General features: G+C 43.0%; 1 protein-coding gene across 4 annotated transcripts in view; it reads right to left on the bottom strand.

Moving 5' to 3' along the window:
- HCLS1 (hematopoietic cell-specific Lyn substrate 1) overlaps positions 1-24,482 on the bottom strand; it is a 33,237-nt gene extending 8,755 nt beyond the window's left edge. The window contains exons 1-6 of one of the 4 annotated variants that reach the window (XM_037051529.1): positions 24,382-24,482; positions 21,584-21,669; positions 20,964-21,037; positions 8,428-8,557; positions 6,479-6,589; positions 3,332-3,386 (exon numbers count right to left, since the gene is read on the bottom strand). In XM_037051529.1, coding sequence (XP_036907424.1) covers positions 3,332-3,386; positions 6,479-6,589; positions 8,428-8,557; positions 20,964-21,037; positions 21,584-21,667 — 454 coding nt within the window. In that variant the 5' untranslated portion in view covers positions 21,668-21,669; positions 24,382-24,482. Of the gene's footprint in view, positions 1-3,331; positions 3,387-6,478; positions 6,590-8,427; positions 8,558-20,963; positions 21,038-21,583; positions 21,670-24,017; positions 24,258-24,282 lie in introns of those variants that run through there. The other 3 variants (XM_037051528.1, XM_037051531.1, XM_037051530.1) reach the window with 3 other exon arrangements.

Below are 24,482 nucleotides of genomic sequence, written 5' to 3'. Positions count from 1 at the left end.
GCAAAATAGAGATGGACTCATAGATGGAGGGCAGGCTGACACCTGTCAGGGGGTGGGAGGTGGAGGCAGGGGACTGGGTAGGAGGGGTGGGAGGATTGAGCAAAAAGAAAAACTCATGGACACAGACAACAGTGTAGTTATTGCAAGGAGGGGTGGGAGGAGGTGGAGGAGGGGATGGGGGGATAAATAGTGATTGATGGAGACTTGACTTGGGGTGGTGAACCCACGATACAGTGTACAGATGATATACTGTGGAATTGTGCACCTGAAACCTGTATAATTTTGTTAACCAGTACCAACCCAATAAATTCCACAAAAAGGAAAAAAATGGGCCAAAGATCTTAACAAACACCTTAGCAAAGAAGATATACAGATGACAAATAAGCATATGAGAAGATGCTCTACATCTTAGGTCATCAGGGAAATGCAAATGAACTCAAGACACGAAGTACACACCTATTTCAAAGGCCCAAATCCAGAACACTCAGAATACTAAATGCTGGTGAGGATGTGAAACAATAGGAACTCTTACACATTACTGGAGGGAATGCAAAATGGTACAGACACTTTGAAAGACTGGCAGTTTGTTACAACACTGAACAGACTTACCATCAACAAAACAAAAAGACAACCTACTGAATGAGAGAAGATATTTGCCAATGATACATTCAATACGGGGTTACCATCCAAAATTTATAAAGAGCTCATACAACTCAACACCAAAACAAACAACACAATGAAAAAAAATGGACAGAGGCCCTGAATAGAATATATAAGTAGTCAACAGACATATGAAAAGGCATTCAATGTCACTAATTATCAGAGAGATGGAAATTTAAACCACAATGAGATATCACCTCACACCTGCCAGAATGGTTATCATCAATAAATCAACAAACAAGTGCTGGTGAGGATGTGGAGAAAAGGGAACCCTAGTACACAGTTGGTGGGAATGCAGACTGATGCAACCATTAAGAAAAACAGTGTGGAAGTTCCTCAAAAAATTAAAGATGAAACTGCCTTATTACCCAGAAATTCCACTTCTGGCTATATATCTGAAGAACACCAAAACACTAATTCAAAAGAATACATGCACCCCCATGTTCATTGCAGTGTTATTTATAATAGCCAAGCTATGGAAGCAGCCTTAGTGCCCTTCAACAGACAAGTGGATAAAAAAGTGGTGGATAAAAAGTGGTGATATACATATCAGAGTGTACAATGAAATATTATTGGGCCATAAAAATGCATAAACTCTTACCGTTTGCTACAGCATGATAAGACGGAGACAGACAAATACTATCAGTTATTTTTGGATCTAAAGAGCAAAATAAAGGAACAAACAAAATAGAAAGGGACATAGACACAGAGATCAGACTAATGGCTACCAGAGGGGCGGGGGATTTGAAGACTGGGTGAAGGGATTGAGAAGTACAAATTAACAGTCACAAAATAGGCACAGGATGTAAATTACAGCATAGAGAATATAGTCAATAGCATTGTAATAACTACATACAGTGCCAGGTAGGTACTTAGAATATCGGCTGTACCACTTTATAAAGTATATAATTGTCAAACCACTACGCTGTACACCTGAAACTAATATAAAGTAATTTTGAATGTAAACTATAACTGAAAAAATTTTTGAATAAATAGTAATGAAAAATACAATTAAAAAAATTTAAATAAAATATAAAAGAGTGAACCTGGGGACTACTGGTAATTATGATATAACAATGTAGATTCATCTTTGGTAAAAATAAAATTAAAAAGTACCATTTTGGTGAGCGATGCTGCTAATGAGGAAGACTATGCATGGGTGGGGGTGGGGGTGTACAGTAAATCTCTGTACCATCCTCTCAATTTTGTTGTAACCCTAAAAATTCTCTTTAAAAATTGTCTTTAAGGCCCTGGCTAGTGTAGCTCAGTGGATTGAACACAGGCCTGCGAACCAAAAGGTCGCTGGTTCTATTCCCAGTCAGGGCACATGTCTGTCTCTCTTTCTCCTTTCCTTCTCCTCTGTCTAAAAAGATAAATAAATAAAACCTTTTAAAAATTTGTCTTTAAAAAAAGAGACATATAAAAGAGAATGGAAATTTCTAATATACATCTAATATGAGTTCCAGGAGAAAGAATAAAAGAGAGAAAAGGTACTATCCAAAAAAAATGCCTGAGAACTTCCCATGAGTCACTTTGCAGGTTGAAGGGAACTAATAAGTCTCGTGTAGAATAGTAGAAATAGATAAAACACCTACACATGTGCTGATATTTCAGAATATCAGAGACAAAGAGAAAACTTTTCATTAAAAAAAAACAGAGACAACATATATTACCTACAAAGGAATGATACAAGAGAGATGCTACAGGTAATGAAATGATATCTTCAAAGTGATTAATGTAAAATAATGAAGAGTGGAAGAAAATAAAGACATTTTTTAGACAAAGCCTGGGAGTTCTTTTGCTAAAGATTATATTTTAGCAAGAATAAAATAAAAGGAGCAAGGAGGAAACAATGAAAAAATTGTTAAAGGTTATACTTTAGCAAGAAGAAAAGGAACAAGGAGGAAACAATGGAACACAGCAAACGATGATGAGCTAGGAGTTGGTTGATATGTTGGTCAATTTAAATAAGCATTTACTTGGTAATAACCATGACGACATTGTGTGGAGTTTATAAACATAGAGCCAATATTCCACACAATAATAATTGTCCAGTTGGTACAAATAATGTAGAATGTAAAAAGAGTATAATTAAATTATCCTACCATTCAATTATCCTACATTTCCTATATTACCCAGGAAAAGAAAATGATTAATTTAAAACTTAATTCAAAGATGCATGTTAAAACTTAAGGATAACCTCCTAAAATAGAGGAATAGAATACCTTATATTCAATCCATTAAAGAAAAGGGGGACTAAAAAAACCTTGAACAATCTCATAGAAAGTGACAAAGGAGAAAGGAAGAAGAAAGTACACACTTGGATTTAAAAATAAATGAGCCCTGGCCGGTGTGGCTCAGCTGGTTGGAGCATCAGCCCACAAACTGAAAGGTCACAGGTTCAATTCCTGGTCAGGGGACATACCCAAGTTGTGCGTTCAACACCCTAGGGCAAGGGGACCACCAACTGATGTTTCTCTCTCCCTGTCTTTCCTTTCTCCTCTCTCTAAAAGCAATAAAAAAAACTTTCCTCAGGATAAGGATAAAAAAATGAAATGGTAAGGTACTGGGTCATGGAACTGCAAGGCTGTTGTGACAGCTGTTGCTAGTTCAAGTCTAAGCAGAACAGCAGGGCGGTCAGGCTGCTAACACTGAAGCGCAGGGTCCTTGCCTTTCTGAGATGTGTGTTTCTCCACTTCTCCTTTGTAATCAAAGCCAACTGCCGACTACAAAGAAAGGGAGAGAGAATTTGTTAGAGTCGAAGCTGACGATTTTCCCCCTCTCTCAGTTCCCCTTACTCCCAGCTCAGCCCAGAGGCCAATTTCCAGGGGCCCAGGCCTGTGGCAGGTGGGGGGCTAATGTAGGAACAGAGAATGCCCAGACAGGCTGGCGTAGAGGCGGTGTGCTACAAATCAGTGAGCACGGGCTCTGGACACTGATGGTTCTAGATTCAAACCTCACCTCCCCTACTTACAGTTGTTTAACTTTAGGCATGTCCTTGAATGTTTGAGCCTCAGTCTTTATAAATATAATAGGTATAACATCTCTCATTAACAGCAACTGTTAAATGGAAGAAGTGATCCCTCTTCATTTGGGATATTGGGAGAACTATATGGGGCAAGGTGTATAAGAGTTTTCATTGGGTTACTCAGTAAGTTACGGCTTTTCCTTGTAACTCTCATGAAATTAAAATGAGATCATAGTGCCTTGTAAACTAGGAAGGTACAATGCACTTGTAAGAGACACTGTCCTATTCCTAATTAATTATGCTGTGCCTCTCCTCTTCCTTGAACACAATGTGGATTTTGGTGGGGTGAGAAGCAACCAGTATGGTCTGCATCCGAGCTGCTCCCAGGACTGGATACAAGTATTGGCCAATACCCAGCAACACTGCGTAGCTACATCGCCAGCTGGCTCAGTAACTATGGGTCCCTAAGTCAGTCTAGATTTTGCATACTTAAGAGCTATTAGTATGCATTGTCACTTGTTTACAAGGCACACTGATTGTTTAGATGATTCAGTGTGTGGCTGTGAGGCAGAAGTGAAAGCAAGAATAACAAAACATTAGACAAAGGCAGGAGGGGGCCAACATGGAGAAGATGCCGACCTGATTAGAGATAACTAACTGTACCCAACATGCCCCATATTCCATGGCTGCCTTAAAAAACTAACCTCTGCATATTTCCATTCCTTTATAGCATGTTTTTAACTTTTCTGGTGTTTTTTTTCCACCTACAATGAAATAACATCTAACAATTCGTTTTAAGGGGTAGGCCCACAAAATAAACAACTGAAGGTGAACAAAGAATCTCGGCTAGAGTCGTCCCCTCTGTGTGCAGCCGCAGGGGAACGCACACTGCTCTGCACCTAAAAAGACAGATCCGAGAAGCGGACCTACTAAGGACCAAAACGGAGAGCACCAGTGGGTTGCCCGTTGCACCCTCGTGACCACTCTGTCATTCGTAATCACACGGTCCTTTTTCCCTCTCTTCAAAATTACTTTTTTTCCCTTGTACAAAAGTCTTTAAACACTGGGACTTCAGGGACTTGGTGCTAAATAATGTGAAAAGTAACCTTTACCTTCTAAAAACATTGTAACCCAAATTAGTGGTTTTACTTGATTATTTGTTGTGGTGGTAATAATATTGAAGCTGACATCTCTGTTTTCCTGAAAGGCATAAGTATTTATAAGGTTTTGATGTTTCTGGAGCTTTGGAATGTCCCTCTTCTTGTAACAGGGCACAGCCAAGAGGGGGCCCCAAAAAGGGATTTGGAATGGGGTCCAGAAGTCAAGGTGTCCAGGAAATATTAAGATGTCCTCCTCCCTCCCCCACCCCCACCCCCCAGGTGTGAGTTGGGGAAGGAACAAATGGAACAGGGCCATTGAGAGCCGTTTTGTACAGCAAAGGCTTTGCAGCTAACCTCTGGCACGGTCCTTTAACATATCTATAACCTTTAACTGGTTGCATAGACATGTTAAATAGCCGTGGCCATGCTCTGAGCCAAGGGAAGTGACTTCCACCCAAGACAGAACTGGGGGCAGGTCCCCTGAGTTATAGCACCTGCATGAGAGCTTGGAGTTGATTGGCTCCAGGACATGGGGCCACACCTGCCCAGACTCACAATGGCAGCCCAGTAAACTTGGAATAATATAGGAATGCTGGCAGGTGTAGTCGATTGTAGGAGGAAAAGAAATGGGGCTGCAAAGGAGGACTGGCGCAGGGATTTAAGACCGAGACACGGCAGCCATTGGAAAAGTACCACGTGGCTTGGGGACCCCAGCAGCCATGTGAATGGGGAAACCACGTGCTTTTGGCCAGATTGGGGACCCCCGCAGCTGGGGGTAGAGAGAATCACCATGTGGCTTTAGCAGAGAACCGCCACCCGGCTTTGCTGGAGTGGTGACCCTACCCTCTCCACAGCCATGTGAAGGAAAGAACCACGTGCTTTTGGCCAGAGTGCGGACCCCTGCAGCTCTGGTAGAAGAGGACCACATGGCTTTGGGTGCTCCCTTTGGCCACGTGGCCTGGGAAGCAGGAGATACTTGGCCTGAAAGAAGGATGAAAGAACTCTTTGCCAGTAGACCATGAAAAGGTGCCTCATGACTTTGAATTAATTGGAGATCCTGCTTGGATGGTGACACAGCTGATGGTGCCAGTGGCCTGAAACACAGATGTGTGCTTCTTTTCCTGAGTTATGGTACCCGAATTAGGGCAGGGGGGAGAAGGAAGCGTGGTGGGCATCTGTGGTTATCCTAAAGGACTTTGATGTTTTTGTGGGGACATCGGGTCACTACTTTAAGTCTGTATAGCTTTAAATAAACCTTTCCTTTCCTTTTCACAAGTCTCTGGCATTGAGAGATGTCTTTCTTCTGGCGGCAGACAGACAAGCCCAGTAGGTGGTCAGGACATATTAGTATACTGTCCTTGAGGGGGGCGGGGCTGTTGTTCTGTGACAGTTTTTGGCATCCCTGGGTGGGCCAAATATTGTCCACTCCTTGGACCTCTGTTCGGTAACATTCTCTCTTCATGTGTACAAATACAACAAAAATCAGTGGTTTGGGGGATTCCTTATTCAAGCAGAGTTTGCGAGTCTTTGTCTCATTTAAATCAATGCCTTTCTGCTCAGCATGTGACCTCCAGCAGGGACAACAAGGGACTTGCTGAGGGAGGTCACAGGATCTGTCCTCGTGATAGGCCTTCCTTGAGTCCACTGCCCTATTTTGCACAGGAGAAGTGCAGACCCACATTCAAGGGGTGTGTTGGTAAGTCCCATGTGCTCTGAGTCGGGTGATGTGGGGAAGGGAGCCGTCACTTACCTTGTCTGCTCTGTCCTTCTCAACTCCATATTTGCCCCCAAAGCCTCTGGCAGAATCCGTCTGAGAAGAGTGCTTTTCCACCTCAGCAACATACTCATGGCCCACAGCACTCTGAGAAAAATCAAAATGAATGGAATGGAATGAGTGACAAGATAAAAATGACCATAAAAAATAAAATGATACAGAGATGGAATGGGATGTGACAATACAAGAAATTCCCTCCTGGGTCAGATTCGTATCTCTGGCTGGTGCCCAGGAACACAAGATGGGACAGCAAGGCGACCTCTGGAGCCTCACCCGCCGTCCCGATTCCTCCCCAGAACCATAGAGAACGGATCATTCAGGCAACTCCCACAGGACAGGCTGGGAACCAGAAGGATAGAGACTAGGAAGACAGAGCTGTGGTTAAACCAGAAACCAAAGAGGGCTAAAACAAGGGCTTTGTGCACTGAAATGGAAGTGAGGGTAGCTACTGGGGAGAGACCAGAGGGGACTGACTGGATGCCTTAGTCAGGACTGAATATTCACATAAACAGCCAGGCACTTTTGTTCTGAATCTTTTATCCTGTGTGACCATCAAAGTTCAGAAGTACCACATGAGCATTTCGCAGTGACTGACTCTTCATACAGAAGGAGGTTGGTAGACAATACTGTGAGTAGTCCAACATGGCATGTAACTTAAATCTTTTCTACTCCCCTCCACTTTTTATGCCATCTACTGATCTATTTTGTATTTGGTTTTAAAAATGAGGTCTCTTCTAATAGGTAGGAATGGATGCTTAACAAATTGGAAATTGAGTAATACTTCAAACCAGATAATGATGTCTTGCAGTCTCAGCTGAGAGAAGAAACGAGAAACTTTTTCTTCCTCCTATATTTCCGATCCCCTGCCGGGATAAGCAGCGTCAGCACAGAGCTGACTGAAGCATGGCCCCTAACAGCTCCTGGGAACTGGCTTTGCAATATTTAGGGATATGTGTGGGTCAGTTTTGGTTGTTGAATTCAAGAATAGATGGCTACTTTCTTCCTAGGAATTTCATGGGAGAATGCAATGCCTACACTGTACTTTAAACACAATGACAAAACAAAAGGCCTCTAAGGGTGAATTAAAAGCTTTCATTGGGCCCTGGCTGGTGTAGCTCAGTGGATTGAGCGCGGGCCTGCGAACCAGACGATCGTGGTTCGATTCCCAGTCAGGGCACATGCATGGGTTGCAGGCCGGTTCCCTGCAGGCCAACTCCCAGCAGGGAACGTACGAAAGGCAACCATACATTGATGTTTCTCTCCCTCTCTCCTTCTCCTCTAAAGATAAATAAATAAATCAAATATTTAAAAAAAAAAAAAAAGCTTTCATTGGCTTTTTTTTTCCTCTGTGAAGGTAAACCTTTTTTTTAGGAGTATATCTATCTTTGAGGTTAGGAAGGTCAAAGGAAAAGATAACAATATACAAGCATCCTTTTATCATACTTTTACAGCATCTAATGGATTAAATAAAAATATTCATATTTGAGGGCTTCTCACAGATAAATTCACATCGATATTTTTCACACCTATGTACACACCATATAATGTATGGTATATACATAAAAACAGTAAATATACCATAAAGAAAATAAGAGGAGGTGTAAACAGACATAAAACACAAACATTTAAAAGCAGCACATGATTGTAAAATACATTTTCCCCTTCTCTACTGGTGCTCTCTGCCTCCCCGGTCTAGAAGTCATGGTGTGGCTGGGCCTACTGTAGTCAGCCCTTCCCAGTGCTTGGCTTCCATCTTCCACTGTACTTTATGTGTCGACATAGGGGGAAAATAATACAAATAATATATGGACATTCTATTTTAAAGCCCAAATAAATGTTGTACTTTTGAACGAGGTTTAAATCACAAAACCAACAAAGGAATGAATCTGTCTTTTTTTAAAGCAAGTATCTCCCTTTCAGCTCACCTTGTCCATACGGTCTCTTTCCACACCAAACCGGCCACCGTAGCCATGGGACGCTTTGGGCCCCGTCTCCAACTCCTTCTTCTTGAGCATATCATGCTCCTCCGACACTTTGCTCCTAAGCTGGTGGATGCTGGAAGTAACCGCATGATAGAGACTCATCTACCACAGGGAAGTCAACAAACCCTCCTTCCCAGAAAAATGGAAATCTTGAGGTGTGTTCTGTTTATTTTTAGCAACAACCCGAGCCCCCAAAATATATCACAGCTGGGTCTGGGGTAAGAGATTAGTGTGGTCTGCATACCATAACCTGATTCTTTCCATAAGCCAATATTATTTTCTCTAAGCTGTTATTTTGCTTACTAAATAACCTGCTGATATTTAGTTCCTTTTTTCATGTTCCTAAATATTAAAGGACAATGATACCCATATCCTAGTAACTGGGGAATTATCTTCTTTCCTGAATGGATTTGCTTTCTAGCAACTAGGTACTCTGTCTTAAGAAGCAGAGAATATTCATGTACACTTTTATCTATATAGTCTAGTCCCGGGAGTCTAGCTTAAGAAAGTAATTTTAAAGATGGAAAAGCTTAATGTCCAGTGATATTCACTGAAATCATTGTAATAGCAAGGACCAAGAAACAACTTAAATGGCCAATAACTGAAGAAGAGTTAAGTAAATTGCAATATTATCTCATAATAGCATACTAGGAAGTCACTTAAAATGATAGTTACAAACAATGTAGCACTGGGAAATTTATCTACATATTAAGTATGTTGTATATTTTCCTGTCAAAAATGAATGTTCATCATCCCTATGCACAAATCTGAGAACTGAAAACTAATAAAAGGTCATTAATAAAATTCACTGTTACCACTAAATGTTGTACCACTTTGAGATTCCATTAACCTTGATCTGAGATACCTCCATCACAAAGAGAATGTAATGCCCAAAGCAGGCATCCTCCTTACTTCACTTCCATCTTTACCATGATGGTAGAGCACCTGTACATGCCTGTTTGGTCTGAAGACATGAAGCGATAGCTCAGCATCAGCACCAGCACCAACAAGTGACCATCAGGACTGACCCTTGGACATATATAAAGACCCCGGGGGATTCTTGGAAACATTTGGGTAAGAGAACCCTAAATAAAGTAATTGACTTCCTACAGCAAGAAATGAATGTTTAGGGAAATGAATGTATTGAGATAGTGATGTTACTGGAACTTCACTAGCTCAGGTTGCAGGTAGAATGGCCATTTCACAGCAGAAATTCTCCTCTTTCATGGAAGAATAGATCCATCTGGTGGCCCTGTAGTATAAGCCCACCAAAGGCCTTTTAAAAACAGCCTTCTCAGCTTTAGTCACAGTTAATTTTAGAAAGCTGGCTTTGAACCAGGTGAAATTAAACTAAGTGCTGGAAGAACCCTCTGTTCCCATGCCTGCTCTAAGCCCTCTGGCCGCAGTGAAGGCAGAGATCCTGTGTTGCCAGTTCAACCGCCAACACTTTGGAACTGTCTGTGTCAAGGAAGGGACTGGTTCCAAGAACGTACAAGTGACTGACACTTCCAAACCAACATACTCAGATGAAAAATGAAGAAAATGGGGCTAAACATTACTTTTAAATGTGAAAAGCCTGCAAAGTTTTAATGAATCCAATGACTGTTACATGGGCCATAACTATATTATAATTGAGAAAAGTTTTACAAATGGATTAGAAAATGAGATTCAGAAATACCATCTAAGGGATGACAGCAAGATGGTCACAGGATCATACCAATACATAATATATTTGAATGAAAATGTTGGGACCAAAGAAGACCAACTTCTTATCAAATTCTCTAGAATATAGTTGAAGCCACTTTAAGTAGGTCTTAGTCATATCAGTCCTTCATTCAGTAAATATTAATTAACTACTTATTAAACTTTTAAGTGTGAGACATTGTTAGGCCCTGAGAACACAAAGATGATTGGTATATGACACAGGTGGCAAACACAAGGCCCGCAGGCCGAACCAGCCCTCCACCTTGTTTTATCTGGTTCCGCACCTTGTTTCACCCGGCGGCAGCAGTGCTGAGCTCCTCGACCCTAGTTAAGGAGAAGTTACATTTACACAGTCCTTAAACTACATGTGGCCCTTCGAAGGTAACCACGAGGCTGATGTGCCACCATTGAAAAAGAGTTTGACACCACTGTATGGAGACAGTTGTCAGGTGGAAGAAAAAGAAAAGAAAACAAAAAGTTAAAATTCAGTGTGCTTAGTGGCACCTAAGAAACTTTTGACATGTTAACTCTCAGATGCCTATTTTAAAATACTTCAGAGCTGCCCGGGTTGGTGTGGCTTGGTGGACTGAGTGCTGGCCCGCAAACCAAGGGGGTGCAGGTTTGATTCCCAGTCAGGGCATGTGCCTGGGGTGTGGGCCAGGTCCCTAGTTGGGGGCATTCAACAGGCAATCACGATTGACGTCTCTCTCCTTCTCTTTCTCCCTCCCTTCCCCTCCTCTCTGAAAACTAAATAAACAGAATAGAAACTTCTGGTGAGGATGGAGATGTAGGTAGACACACTGTGCCTCCTTGTACAGCCAAAAGAAGGGCAACGACAACTTAAAAACAAAAAACAACCAGAACCGACAGAAAATCAAACTGTATGGAAGTCTGACAACCAAGGAGTTAGAGAAGACACATTCATCCAGACTGGTAGGAGTGGCAGAGTCAGGCAGCCAGGACAGAGAGGACTCACGGCAAGGCGGTGGCTGGCAGACCCAGCAAGGCAGTGGATTGTGAATGGGGCATGCAAGGCTGCAGCTGGCCAGCAAGACTACAGAGGCAGCTGATGGAGCAGGTGGCCCCACATTCGCACAGAGATAAACCAGGCGAAACAAAGGGGGAACAGGATGGACCACACAACCCAGGGCCCCAGCAGAAGGAAATAAAGCCTCAAATGGAAAGCCACTGATGGAAAACACCTGTTGGGGTTGAGGTGGCAATAGGAGAAGCTCCCAGCCTCACAGGAAAGTTTGTTGGAGAGGCCCACAGGGTCCTAGAATGTACACAAGCCCACCCACCTGGGAATCAGCACCAGAAGGGCCCAATTTATTTGTGGGAAGTGGGGGAAGTGACTGAAATTCCCCAGAGAGTGGAGCAGGCGCTATTGTTCCCTCTTGGACCCCCGCCCGCACATATAGCATCACAACCCAGCAACATGGGTTACCTCACCCTGGTGAACATCTAAGGCTCCATCCCTCACTATGTAACAGGCACGTCAAGGCACACACACACAAAAATGGCCTAAATGAAAAAACAGATCCAAGCTCCAGAAAAAAATACAACTAAGTGATGAAGAGATAGCCAACATATCAGAGGCACAGTTCAAAACACTGGTGATCAGGATGCTCACGGAATAGGTTAAATTTGGTCGCAAATTAAATTTAAAAAATGAAGGCTATGCTAAATGAAATAAAGAAAAATGTACAGGGAATTGATAGTGATGGGAAGGAAACTGGGACTCCAACAGTTTGGACCTGAAGGAAGAAAGAAACATTCAATCAGAAATGAATGAAGAAACAAGAATTTGAAAAAATGAGAAGCTTAGGAATCTTCAGGACATCTTTAAACGTTCCAACATCCAAATTATAGGAGTACCAGTAGGAGAAGAAGAAGACAAACAAGAGGAAAACTTACTTGAACAAATAATAAAGGAGAACTTCCTGAATCTGGCAAAGGAAATAGACTTCCAGGAAATCCACGAAGCTCAGAGAGTCCCAAAGAAGTTGGACCCAAGGAGGAACACACCAAGGCACATCATAATTACATTAGCCAAGACTAAAATGGAGAGGGACTTCCGCCAAGATGGAGGCATAGGTGGAAACACTGTGCTTTCTCCCACAACCAAGTTTGAATACAACAAAGGTTTGGAGAACAAAGATGCAGCCAAAGAACAGAAAATTGAACTATATGGAAGTCCGACAACAACGAACCGTTCAACCAGACTGGTAAGAGGGGTGGAGCCAGCAGCGGAGCAGGGTAGGGCAGGAAAGATCCCCAGACCCCAGGCAACCAGGCAGCTCTGGGTCTGACTGACCCAGTGAGGGCTCGGGGCAGCAGGCTGGCCATGGTCACACATTCGCACACGGATAAACCAGAAGAGGAGTGAGCAGTGACACGGACCTCGCAGGCCCCAGTGGGAGAACCCAGCGGCAGGCTGACCGTGGTTGCACATTCGCATGCAGTGGGACAGACCATGTGGCCTTCGGTGGTGGCGGGAGGCAGCAGAGGGGACCGCCATTGCTTTCCTTTGGCCCCGCCCCCACATACAGCATCACAATCCAGTGACTGAGTGGCCCTGCCCTGGTGAACACCTAGGGCTCTGCTCCTCATACGTAATAGGCACAAACAGTCCAAAATATGGCTCAAGAAAAACTCAAAGCCCCAGAGCCAATAACTCTAAGCGACCAGGAAATAGCGAACCTCTCAGATGCACAGTTCAAAACACTGGATGCTCACAGAACTGGTTGATTATAGTCACAAATTAGAGGAACATATGAAGGCTAAACTAATTGAAATGAAGGGAAATGCATAGGAAACCAATAGTGATGGAAAGGAAACTGGGACTCAAATCAAGGGAGTAGACCAGAAGGAAAAACGAAACATCCAACCAGAAAGGAAGGAAGAAATGAGAATTCAAAAAAATGAGGAGAGGCTTAGGAACCTCCAAGACATCTTTAAACGTTCTAACATCCGGATTATAGGGGTACCAGAAGGGGGAAAGAAACAGCCACGAGTGGAAAACATATTTGAACAAATAATGAAGGAGAACTTCCCCAATCTGGCAAAGGTAATAGACTTTCAGGAAGTCCAGGAAGCTCAGAGAGTGCCAAAGAAGTTGGACCCAAGAAGGAACACACCAAGGCACATCATAATTACATTAGCCAAGACTAAAATGAAGGAGAGAATCCTAGAAGCAGCAAGAGATAAGGGGACAGTTACCTACAAAGGAATTCCCCTCAGACTGTCAGCGAATTTCTCAAAAGAGACCTTACAGGCAAGAAGGGGCTGGAAAGAAGTATTCCAAGTCATGAAAAGCAAGGACCTACATCCAAGACTGCTCTATCCAGCAAAGCTTTCATTTAGAATGGAAGGGCAGATAAAGTGCTTTTCAAATAAGATCAAATTCGAGGAGTTCATCATCCCCAAGCCCTTATTATATGAAATGTTAAAGGGACTTATCTAAGAAAAAGAAAATAAAAAATATGAACAGTGAAAGGACAGCAAACTCACAGTTACTAACAACCACACTTAAAACAAAAGCAAACCAAGAGGACAGCCAGATTGGGAGCGGAACCATAGAAATGAAGAACACATGGAGGGTTAGCAACAGGGGAGTGGGAGGAGGAGAAGGGGGGAGAAGATACAGAAAATAAGTAGCATAGATGGTAGGTAAAAAATAGATAGGGGGGAGGGCAAGAATAGTATGGGAAATATAGAATCTAAAGAACTTGAGGCACATGGTCATAAACTACAGGGGGGGAAGGGGGAGGGGTGTGCAGGGTGAAGGGGAATGAAAGGGGGAAATAGAACAACTGTAATGATATAATCAATAAAATATATTAAAAAATAAAATAAAATGAAGAAGAGAATTCTAGAAGCAGCAAGAGATAAGGGGACAGTCACCTACAAAGGAGTTCCCATCAGACTAATTTCTCATAAGAGATCTTACAGGCAAGAAGGGGCTAGAAAGAAGTATTCCAAGTCATGAAATCCAAACACCTACATCCAAGATTACTCTATCCAGCAAAGCTTTCATTTAGGATGGAAGGGGAGATAAAGAGCTTCTCAGATAAGGTCAAGTTAAAGAAGTTCATCATCACCAAGCTCTTATTATATGAAATGTTAAAGAGACTTATCTAAGAAAAAGAAGATAAAAAATATGTACAGTAAAATGACAGCAAACTCACAATTGTTAACAACCACACCTAAAACAAAAACAAAAGCAAACTAAAGCAAACGACTAGAACAGGAGCAGAACTACAGAAATGGAGATCACACAGAGGGTTTTCAACAGGGAAGTGGGAGGAGGAGAGAGGAGGAAAAGGTACAGAGAATAAGTAGCATAGATGGTAGGTAGAAAATACACAAGGGGAGGGCAAGAATAGAATGAGAAATGTAGAAGCTAAAGAACTTACGACACATGGACATGAACTAAAGTGGGGGAATGTGGGTGGGAGAGGGTGTGCAGGGTGGAAAGGAGTGAAAGGGGGAAAATGGGACAACTATACTAGCATTATCAATAAACCATATTAAAAAAAGATTTGAACAGACACCAAAATGAAGACATAAAGATACATGAATGGCACTTGAAAAGATGCTCAATAAAATTACTCATCAACAAAATACAAATTAAACTCACTACATATCCACAAGAGTGGTTAAAATAAAAAATACTAACAGACTCAGTGTAGACAAGGATGTGGAACAATTAAAAAGCCATACGTTATTGGCAGGAATGAAAAATGGTATTAATAAATTACTATCAGGAAATAATTTGTTAGGGCAGACTTCTGGTTAAGAAGACAACATAGGTAAATACAACTTGCACTGTTGCAAACCACATTGAAATTACAACTAAATTATAAAATAACCATCACTCAGAATGGTCAGAAATTGTGTTGAATGGAAATCTGACAACTATGGAATTAAAGAAACCATATCCAGGCAGACTGGTAGGAGGGGTGCAGCTGCAGAATGGGCTGGTCCTGCTCCCATGTGTGGTAGATAAAAATCTGGGAGGGATAACTCTGGAGTGAGGAGCCCCAGCCCCACACCAGCAGCCTTAGCCCAGGGTTCCACTGCCAGGAAGATAAGTCCCCATAACTTCTGGCTGCAAAATCCAGGGGAATTTAGTTGGTAGCAGAAACTTCTGGAGTCCCAACCACTACCTCTTAAAGAACACACACACGGACTTACTCAGACTCACTCCCTCTGAGCTTGAGCACTGGGGTAGTGGACTGACAGGCACCAGTGACAGAGCGGGTGGGGGGAACTGAAGTGCCTGGTATCAGGGTGAGAGCTGGGGAACAGCTTTCTCCCAGACAGAAAGGCAGGTAGAAGCATTTTCTGAACCTTCTCCCAACAGAGCCACAGAGCCAGCAGGTGGTGCCATATCTGAAACTCCACGAACCTGGATAACACTGTTTGCCTTGCCCTGGAGATCCCCTAAGACTCTGTCCCACTGCAAGCTGTTAACAAAGACTTTTCCATATGAATGGCTGGTCCTGGCTCCTGCTCTACAACTTCCTGAATCCTCTTGAACAGCTGGCCTCAGTGAGTCCCCAGCCCCCATACCTCTTGCTAAGTGACCCCAGGCCCAAAACTAGCAGCAGCCAGTGTAAATTCACACCTGGGTGTTACTAGGTAATCACCAAGCCCAGCACAAGTAGCAGCCTTCTCAGATTGCTTTATGGCTCAGGCAGGGTGACCTGAGGCAAAACATAGGTTGGGGCAGATCTTGGCCTGCAATGCCCAGGAAACCCCTGGGGCCTATGCACCCAGTTGACAGTTACAGACCTTGTTAGAGCACCATGTTCCTGATTCTGCACTGCTGATCCTCCATGGAGGGGGAAGATTGATGGTCAGTGGTCACAGTCAGTTCTTACACCTGATTGGCCTGAGTAAATCCCTCCCATTGACCTGCCAACAACAATCAAGGCTCAACTACAAGAGGTGGGTATATTCAGCCCACATGGAGGGCACACTTTAAGTACCCAGCTTGGATAGGGGAGGCTGTACCCTTGGACCCTAAAGGACACCTACAATATGAGGCCACGCTATCAAGACAGAGAGTCATAGCAGCCCTACCTAATACACAGAAACAAACAGAAGGAGGCTGCCAAAATGAGGAGATGAAAGAAACATGGCCCAAATGAAAGAACAGATCAAAACTCCAGAAAAAGAGCTAAGCGAAATGGAGATAAGCAATTTACAGACAGCAGAGTTCCAAACATTGGTTATAAGGATGTTTGAGGAACTTAGTAAGGACCTCAACAGCACAAAAAAGATCCAGTCAGAAACAAAGGACACACTAATTGAAAACAAGAATAATTTATAGGGAAACAACAGTAGAGTGGACATAGCTGAGAATCTAATCAATGCTTTGGAACATAAGGAAGCAAAAAACAAGGAATCAGAACAAGAAGAAAAAAAAGAATAGAAAAAAGCAAGGACAGTGTAAGCAGCCTCTGGGACAACTTCAAGCATCTCAACATTCACATCATAGGGGTGCCAGAAGGAGAAAAGAAAAGGCAAGAAACTAGAAATGTATTTGAAAAAATAATGAAAGAAAACTTCCCTAATTTGGCAAAGGAAATAGTCACGGAAATCCAGGAAGCACAGAGAGTCCCAAACAAGATGGATGCAAAGAGGCCCACTCCCAGATACACCATAATTATAATGCCAAAAGTTAAAGTAAGAATCTTAAAAGCAGCAAGAGAAAAGCCATTAGTTATATACGGTGGGGTTCCCATAATACTGTCAGCTGATTTCTCAAAAGAAACTTTGCAGGCTAGAACATATTGGCAAGAAGTATTCAAAGTCATGAAAAGCAGGGACCCACGGCCAAGATGGCTCTACCCAGCAAAGCTATCATTTAGAATTGAAGGGCAGTTCAAGAGTTTCCCAGACAGGAAAAATAACTGAAGGAGTTCATCATCACCAAACCATTATTATATGAAATGTTAAAGGGACTTATTTAAGAAAAAGAAGATCAAAAAGATGAGATGGGGGCCTGAGTGGATGCATGAAGAGGTAAGGGTACTAAGAAGTACAAATAGGTAGGTACAGAATAGCCATGGAATATAAAGTACAGTACAGGAAATGGAGTAGCCAAAGAAGTTATACGCACGACCCATGGACATGAATGATGGTGTGAGGATTGCCTGAGGTACTGGGGAGTGCTGGCTGAAGGGGAGCGAAGAGGGAAAGATTGGGATAACTGTAATAGTATAATCAGTAAAATATAACTTAAAAATTAAGAAAGTAAATCATTTGTTAGTCTTACAAAGTTAAACACACACTTAATATATGAATCAGCAATTCCGCTCCTAGGTATTTCCCCAAAGAAATGAAAACATATGTCAATGAAAAGATCTGAGCCCGAATGTTCAGGACAGCTTCATCTGCCATAGCTCTAGGCTATCAACAGCCTAAATGTCCATCAACAGGGTAACAGGTAAAACAAATTGTCATATATCCATACAATTGGATACTACTTGGCAATAATAAAGAACCACAGACTGGTACACAAAAGACCATAGATAGATCTCAAAAACATTATACTGAACAAAAGAAGTCATAGACAAAAGAAAAATGTTATATTATTCCATTACATGACACTGTAAGACAGGAACAACTAATCTGTAGTGATAAGAGGCAGATCCGAGTTTACATCCACCCAGGAGAGGGAATGGGGAGCACCGAGTGTAAAGAGGCGCAGGAGTACAGATGAGCAAGAATGACGAGAAGACAGAGAGAAGGGCAACGACCCATGGAAACCAGGCAATTCCTAATAAGCACCAGGCTGTGTGGAGCTGCCTGGCCCAGGACTCCTTTATACAATAGATGAGGGATAGACAGGATCATTTGAGATGTTCACCTAACCACGAAACTGATCCCCAAGCTAAATTTATTTTAGGCAGACCTGAAAAAGAAAGATCATGGTGTGGGGGAAGGTAATGAGATTAGTGTGAACCACAATCACTTCCTTTTCCTGCTCTGAGTCATCTCAGTCCGGCAGCTACTGTTTTCTCCAACTTCTTCTTTCCCAAGGACCTCAGTGATTACCATATGATCCCAGGAAAGACTGGCTGAGCCCACACTAGCCGGAGAGAATCTCAGAGGACTGACTGCTGGAAGGTTCTCTAGAGGTCTTTTTTATTCCAATGAGAAAACAGAGAATATGAAAAGAGAAGTGACTTGTGCCAGGTTACCTGGCTAGTCACTAGCAGAGACTGGACTTTTACACCTTGGTAGTATAGATAAATAGGAGGGGAGTAGATTTTATATAAATATCTCCACTATTTATTCTATCATATGTAGATCCAGTAAGGCTAAGAAAGAAACATGTAGAGTCACCAAATTTTACAACTCCAAGAGTCTCCAGTCATTGTCATGTAGGTACTGGATTTGCCACATGGCAATCCACGTAGACACCACTTAGGGAGAGAGAAGATTGTCTTCTGTTTACATGTTTGTTAGGACTTTAGAAAAAGAATCTGATTAAAATCTGTGTTAACAAAATAGAGAAATAACAATATTGAACTGCTAAGAGGTGCTAAGCACTGCTCTAGACATCAGGACATTATTAGCCCATTGAATTCTGCCAGGTAGGTGTTATCATCCTCATCTAGCAAATAAATAAGCTGAGAGTCAGAGAGGTTCTACGTCTAACTCCACATGGCCAGTAACGGCAGCGCTGTGAATGCAGACTCACGCTCTGTCCACAGGTCACTGCAGGAATGTGGGGGTCTTCCTTAAAATGTTCTACTGCTATGCGTGAGGCAGGCACTGGGAGGGAAAAGGTGCAGGAGGTTTGTGTCCTAACCTTAATAACTGCCAATATACCAGGGCTGAGCCGCCTTGACTCAGAAAAGAAAAGGGATCTTTTTTTTGGAAGGGATTGTTGGGCCTTCGGAGGGCACAAAGAAGCTTTCTACATGACCCTGATTCATTTTTTTCATCTCCCCAACTGCTACCACCAGAATTGCTTGGTTTGTTTAAGAATAATATTCATTACAATTACTTAAGATAAACCATTTATGTCTGGTTAAACAACAACACACAGTACTCAATATTATCAAATTGTATAAAAATATGCCAAGTTTTCATAGTGTGTTGCTTGTGCAATGTGGCCACCCACTGGCATTTTTCAAATCTAGGGGAAAATAGGTTAAAAACACTGTTGTTATAGTGCACGGCACTGGGGGGCGGGGTGGTGACATTAAAATGGAGCTTAAAGCTGGGTTAGTTTTGCAACTTTGTGTGTACTTGTCGATTTTTGTTTTTTATTTTTGTTCCTGTTTTACTGTTTATAGTGCCTACCTTGCTGCTAAAATGGAACATTCTGATACTATCCAAAGTAGGCAGCCCTGGTTAGATGATCCTGAATAACCTGGGAAAGAGAAGGACTCTCTCAATCTGACCATACAATATAACCCACAGAAACCCTAGACATGTCTGTAAAGACCTTCTCTTTTTACGGTATCAAGAGTTTTTTGTTTTGCCTTTCTTCTTTTGGTAAAATATTGGGTTATTATGTTTAAGACCCTGAAACACCAGTACTAAAATAGTTTTAATCAACAAGTTTCCAAGTGTCACATTTCTTCATATCAGTTGTCCTAGCTTCCAATTTCTATCAAGTAACCTAGTACATGTTTTTGTTTTAAAAATCGTTCAGACTGGGTGTTGGGCCTGATATCATTCTCTTTTACAATACTTATTCTGAGTGCTTTACCTTGACATCTCACTAAATCCTCCGTGGCCCACCTAAAACCACCCTGTATTTTAGGCATATATTTGTATTTATGTGGATAGATGGATGGATGGATGGATGGGTGGATGGGTGGATGAATGGATAGATGATTGATGGAGAGATAGATAGATAGAGAGAGTGTGATATAACCTCAGCATGAGCCACTTCCTCTCTGAATCTCTTACTGACCCACTCGGGGAAACAGCATAGTTGTTATAAAGAAAAGAGAAATAACAGGATTGGGGAGACAAGAGTAGAGACATGAAACAGAAATACACAATGACATACTACATTGGAACACACAGGGACAGAGTCAAGAAAAAACTGAAGTGGTGAACATATAATACAGTACACAGAAGATGTGTTATAGAATTGTGTACCTGAAACCTCAGTAATTTTTTTAAAGATTTTATTTATTTTTTTTTAGAGAGATGGGAAGGGAGGTAGAAAGGCAGAGAAACATCGATGTGTGAGAGATACATCAACTGGTTGCCTCTCACATGCCCCCAGTCAGGGACCTGGCCTGCAACCCAGGCATGTGCTCTGACTGGGAATTGAACCAGTGACCCTTTGGTTCCCAGACAGCACTCAACCCACTGAACCACATGGCCAGGGTGAAACCCGGGTAATTTTCTTAACCAATGTCAACCCAATAAATTTTTTAAAGATTTTATTTATTCATTTTTAGAGAGAGAGGAAGAGAAGGAGAAAGAGAGGGAGAGAAACATGAATGTGTAGTTGCCTCTTGTGTGCCCCATACTGAGTACCTGGCCTGCAACCCAGGCATGTGCCCTGACTGGGAATTGAACTGGTAACCCTTTGGTTCACAGCCCACACTCAATCCACTGAGTTACACCAGCCAGGACAACCCAATACATTTTTTAAAAAGAAAAAGAAAGACCATCAAGACTCATAGATGCAAACTACCTTCTTTCTTTCCTTCCTCCCCGCGTCTCCAAAGTGTTCCTTGGGCTCTTCCCACATCCCTTTCCCACTCCCTTGTCTATTTGGCACCTACTTGATATGCTCTGTGCGTCCAGAGCCCTCGATGGTCTTGGCTCCCCACCGTTGCTCCTTCTCAGAGATGTCATTCTGCAAAAGACAGCACTCAGCAGTAAGTGATGACAAGAGATGTGCTGCACTGAGGGGCCACACAGCTGACACACATGCCCTCCATGTCCCCTGCATCTGCCGCCTCCTTCAGTCAGATGCCTCTATGTGCACCCACCTGGCCCCCACATTAAATTAGACTGGTGAGCTCTGAAACCTCCCTTCCTGCTACATCCTCGCACGTTTCCCTTCAGGTCCCCTACGACTTCCGGAATCCCCCCAGATTACAAATGTCTAGCCTAAATCCTGGCTCATGGGCCAAAAAAGACCCAGAATAGCCCACTCCTTCAGCATAGTCTGTCATGGCCTAGCAATCACAATGTCAAACCCCCCTCTCCTTCTCACCTGTCTCCCTTTTATCCTCAACATCAAATATCATGCATGCCCCACCCACTACAGTCCGTTCCTTCATGAGGGCTCTTTCAGCCCCAGACTGTCCTTTTTCTACGCACCCCCCAAAGCTACAGAGTGGCCCAAATGCTGCCTCTTCACCTTTCATTATCCAAGCAAAGCCATTTCCAAACTCACCACAAAGTCAGGGTCTGTGTCCCAGTCATCACCCTGGGTCTCCACGGAAACAGACACATCATGTCCTACGACAGACTTCCACATCTGAGGGTGAGAGAAGGTGGCAATTAATTAGAGAAGAAAAATCAAGACGAGGGAAATCATGAATGCTGAAGTCAATGAGATGGCAGCTCAATGCCTCTTGCCACTTTTTGTTAGAAGACAAGACAAGCTGAGGCAAAGCAGTGGGAAGTTTTAGGAAGCTGCCTCGGGGAATTATTTACAAACTAACATGGACTGGGAACACTGGAGTCTGGAGAGAAGTCACTACGGGTGCAGGCAACACTAAGTTACTGGGTGTCAAAAGTGCTGGGATCATTCATGTGCCAAGAGGACAGCCAGGCAGTGGCTTGAAGTGGTAATCAATGAGGGGTGCTAAACGTCACTAGAATTATAGCACCGTTTCACTGAGGTTTCTACTTACGACTCTTTTTATAGCTATCAAAATATATATCTCTTGATAGTGAACATCTGCATGCCACTCTACAACCTGCTTAAACAATTTTCTTAAACAATTTTCTGACTCCTGGTACAAGTGCTATTCCACCTCCGCTCAGACAAGCCACTGAACAGAGGCGTGAGGTAGTAGGGCTGGAATTCCTGCACTGGGCAATGCGTGGGGAAGCATTATTTGCCGAGAATAAGTCACTTATTTTTCCATTGTTAAAAACAGGTCAATTATATTTTGAAAAAAGATAACCGATACAAAAAATAGCATGTAATAAATCCCTCATCTTGAACATTAGAAGTTGTTATATTTTTATTAACTAAATAAATGACAAAGAATTGCTTAAAAACACCAGTTGGAAGGAGTACCAAACCATTACTCTACTGCGGCATCCCCAGTTTCCCACTGGCCCTGACAATTGTGTACAGCTGCTCTGCATCTGTGGGTTCCCAAATCTCAGTGGGAAGAGGAAACAGGCAATGCTCATCTGCTCTGATGGCCACTGACACTTTGTGCCCCTGATACCACCTGCTGCTAGCTGGCAACTCCCCTGCCCATCCCTTCCTGCTCGGACTCCTCATCCCACTGGTGTCTTTCCCACACTCTTCACTGTCTCTTAATCTCTCTTATAACCACACCTGGGACATTGCAGGATCCCTACCCAGGCCCCTCAGAGTCTCTAAGTTTCCTCTCCAGTTGAAAACTCCGTTTCCATGCTCCTCGAAAAATACTGTGGAGTTCTGACTGCTGTGGCTCAGTGGATTGAGTGCCGGTCTGTGAACCAAAGGGTCATTGGTTCTATTCTCAGTTAGGGCACATGTTTGGGTTCTAGGCCAGGTCCCCATTAGGGGGCATGCAAGAGGTAACCATGCATTGATGTTTCTCTCCCTCTCTTTCTCCCTCCCTTTCCCTTTCTCCAAAAATAATAAAATCTTTTTCACAAAAAAGAAAAGAAAAAATGCTGTGGAAACCAGCCCAAGGGAAGTTTGCGGTAGATTTATTAAAGAGATGCAAGGAAGACACCAGAGAAGTACTGACTAAGTCAGCTGCACTGTGGCATGAGTCACTGCTGAGACCAACTTTACCTTCTTCCCCTGTGAGGCAACAATTATAGATGGGGGGAGGGAAGGTAGACAAGACCTAGGTCCTGGCTCCTGGCCACTCTGCAAGAAGAGGACTTCACACAGAAAACTGGAAAGGAGACATTTCTGAACCATTCATGAGCAATAAGAAAGCAATGCACACTGATGGTCCTATTCCCCATCCTGCTCTTCCTCCAAGGCCTCTCAACCTGACTCTCCCATAAATCTCCCATCCTTATGTGTTTTTGAAACTAAGAGAAGTTTCTGACACAAAGACAACTGAATATCCTTGAGCTACTGGCCAGAGATAGGAAAAGCAAGACATAGTATCTAGAGGTAGGAGACCGGAGAGTAACTTGGTGAGGCATGGTGTCCAGAACATCGAGTGCCACCAAGGGCCTCACCATACGGCTGCCTTATAGCATCAGTAAAGTACATGCATAGGGAGTCAGAAGATCACCTAGCTCTATTGCTAAGCCCCTGTGGGAACACGGGTAAGGGGATCAACAAAGAATACATACTTATTTGCCAGGCACCAGGGTAGACATTTCATGAATATTAACTTAAATAATTTGGTAAATCACTGAATGTCTCAATGCTCAGTTTTCCCCCAGGGGAAAAATAAATAAAGAGGTTAACCTAGCTAATCTGTAAAGTTTCCTCCACTTCTGATATCCGGGATTCTGTGATCACCCAATCACAGAAACCAGCCCTAGTCACACCATCATCCTACTTGGCCTCCATCATCTCTTGGTTCTCAGCACCGGTGCACATGAGCAACTACTTCCTAAGCTATTACGTCATTTATGTGAATTGTGTCTCCCTGGCAAATCATAATCTTCAAGAGCAGAAACTAGGTCTTTACCTCCTGTGGCCCTCCTCCCAACCCAGTGCCTGGGAGCAACCAGTCTGGAAAGAGGGTTGTAGATTCTGAAGAAACCAGGGGTTCTGGATCGGATGGGTGCTGAATCTTGTACCCCGGGCTCTAGCCAGCCACTTGTTTCCATCCCCAGACACTCATTGTCCACCACCACGCCCACACAGACCTTCCGGCCATAAAAGGTTAAAATCCTACTAGCCGTGACTTCATCTCTCAATAAGGAGTTGAGAGCTAGGTAGGTTCCTCTTACCTCAACTCTTGCACCGTGCTCCCTTTTCCCCACTGCTCAGAGTACCCACCTCCAACAGTGCGTCTGCTCTAAGCTCCCGGCTCCTGCTCCTCACGTCGACAACACTTGGCTCCTTCTCTGGCTGCTGCCACTTCTGAGTAACAAAATGAGCTGCTGCTTCAGTTCCGTATTCAGGTTTTCTGTCATTTCCTGCCACCGTG

The sequence above is a fragment of the Sturnira hondurensis genome, unplaced genomic scaffold (assembly GCF_014824575.4).
Source record: "Sturnira hondurensis isolate 20B ecotype Veracruz unplaced genomic scaffold, ASM1482457v3 Scaffold0007222, whole genome shotgun sequence".
Taxonomy (NCBI): domain Eukaryota; kingdom Metazoa; phylum Chordata; class Mammalia; order Chiroptera; family Phyllostomidae; genus Sturnira; species Sturnira hondurensis.
Note: the sequence above shows the minus strand (reverse complement) of the source record. Positions and strands in the feature narration are given on the sequence as shown.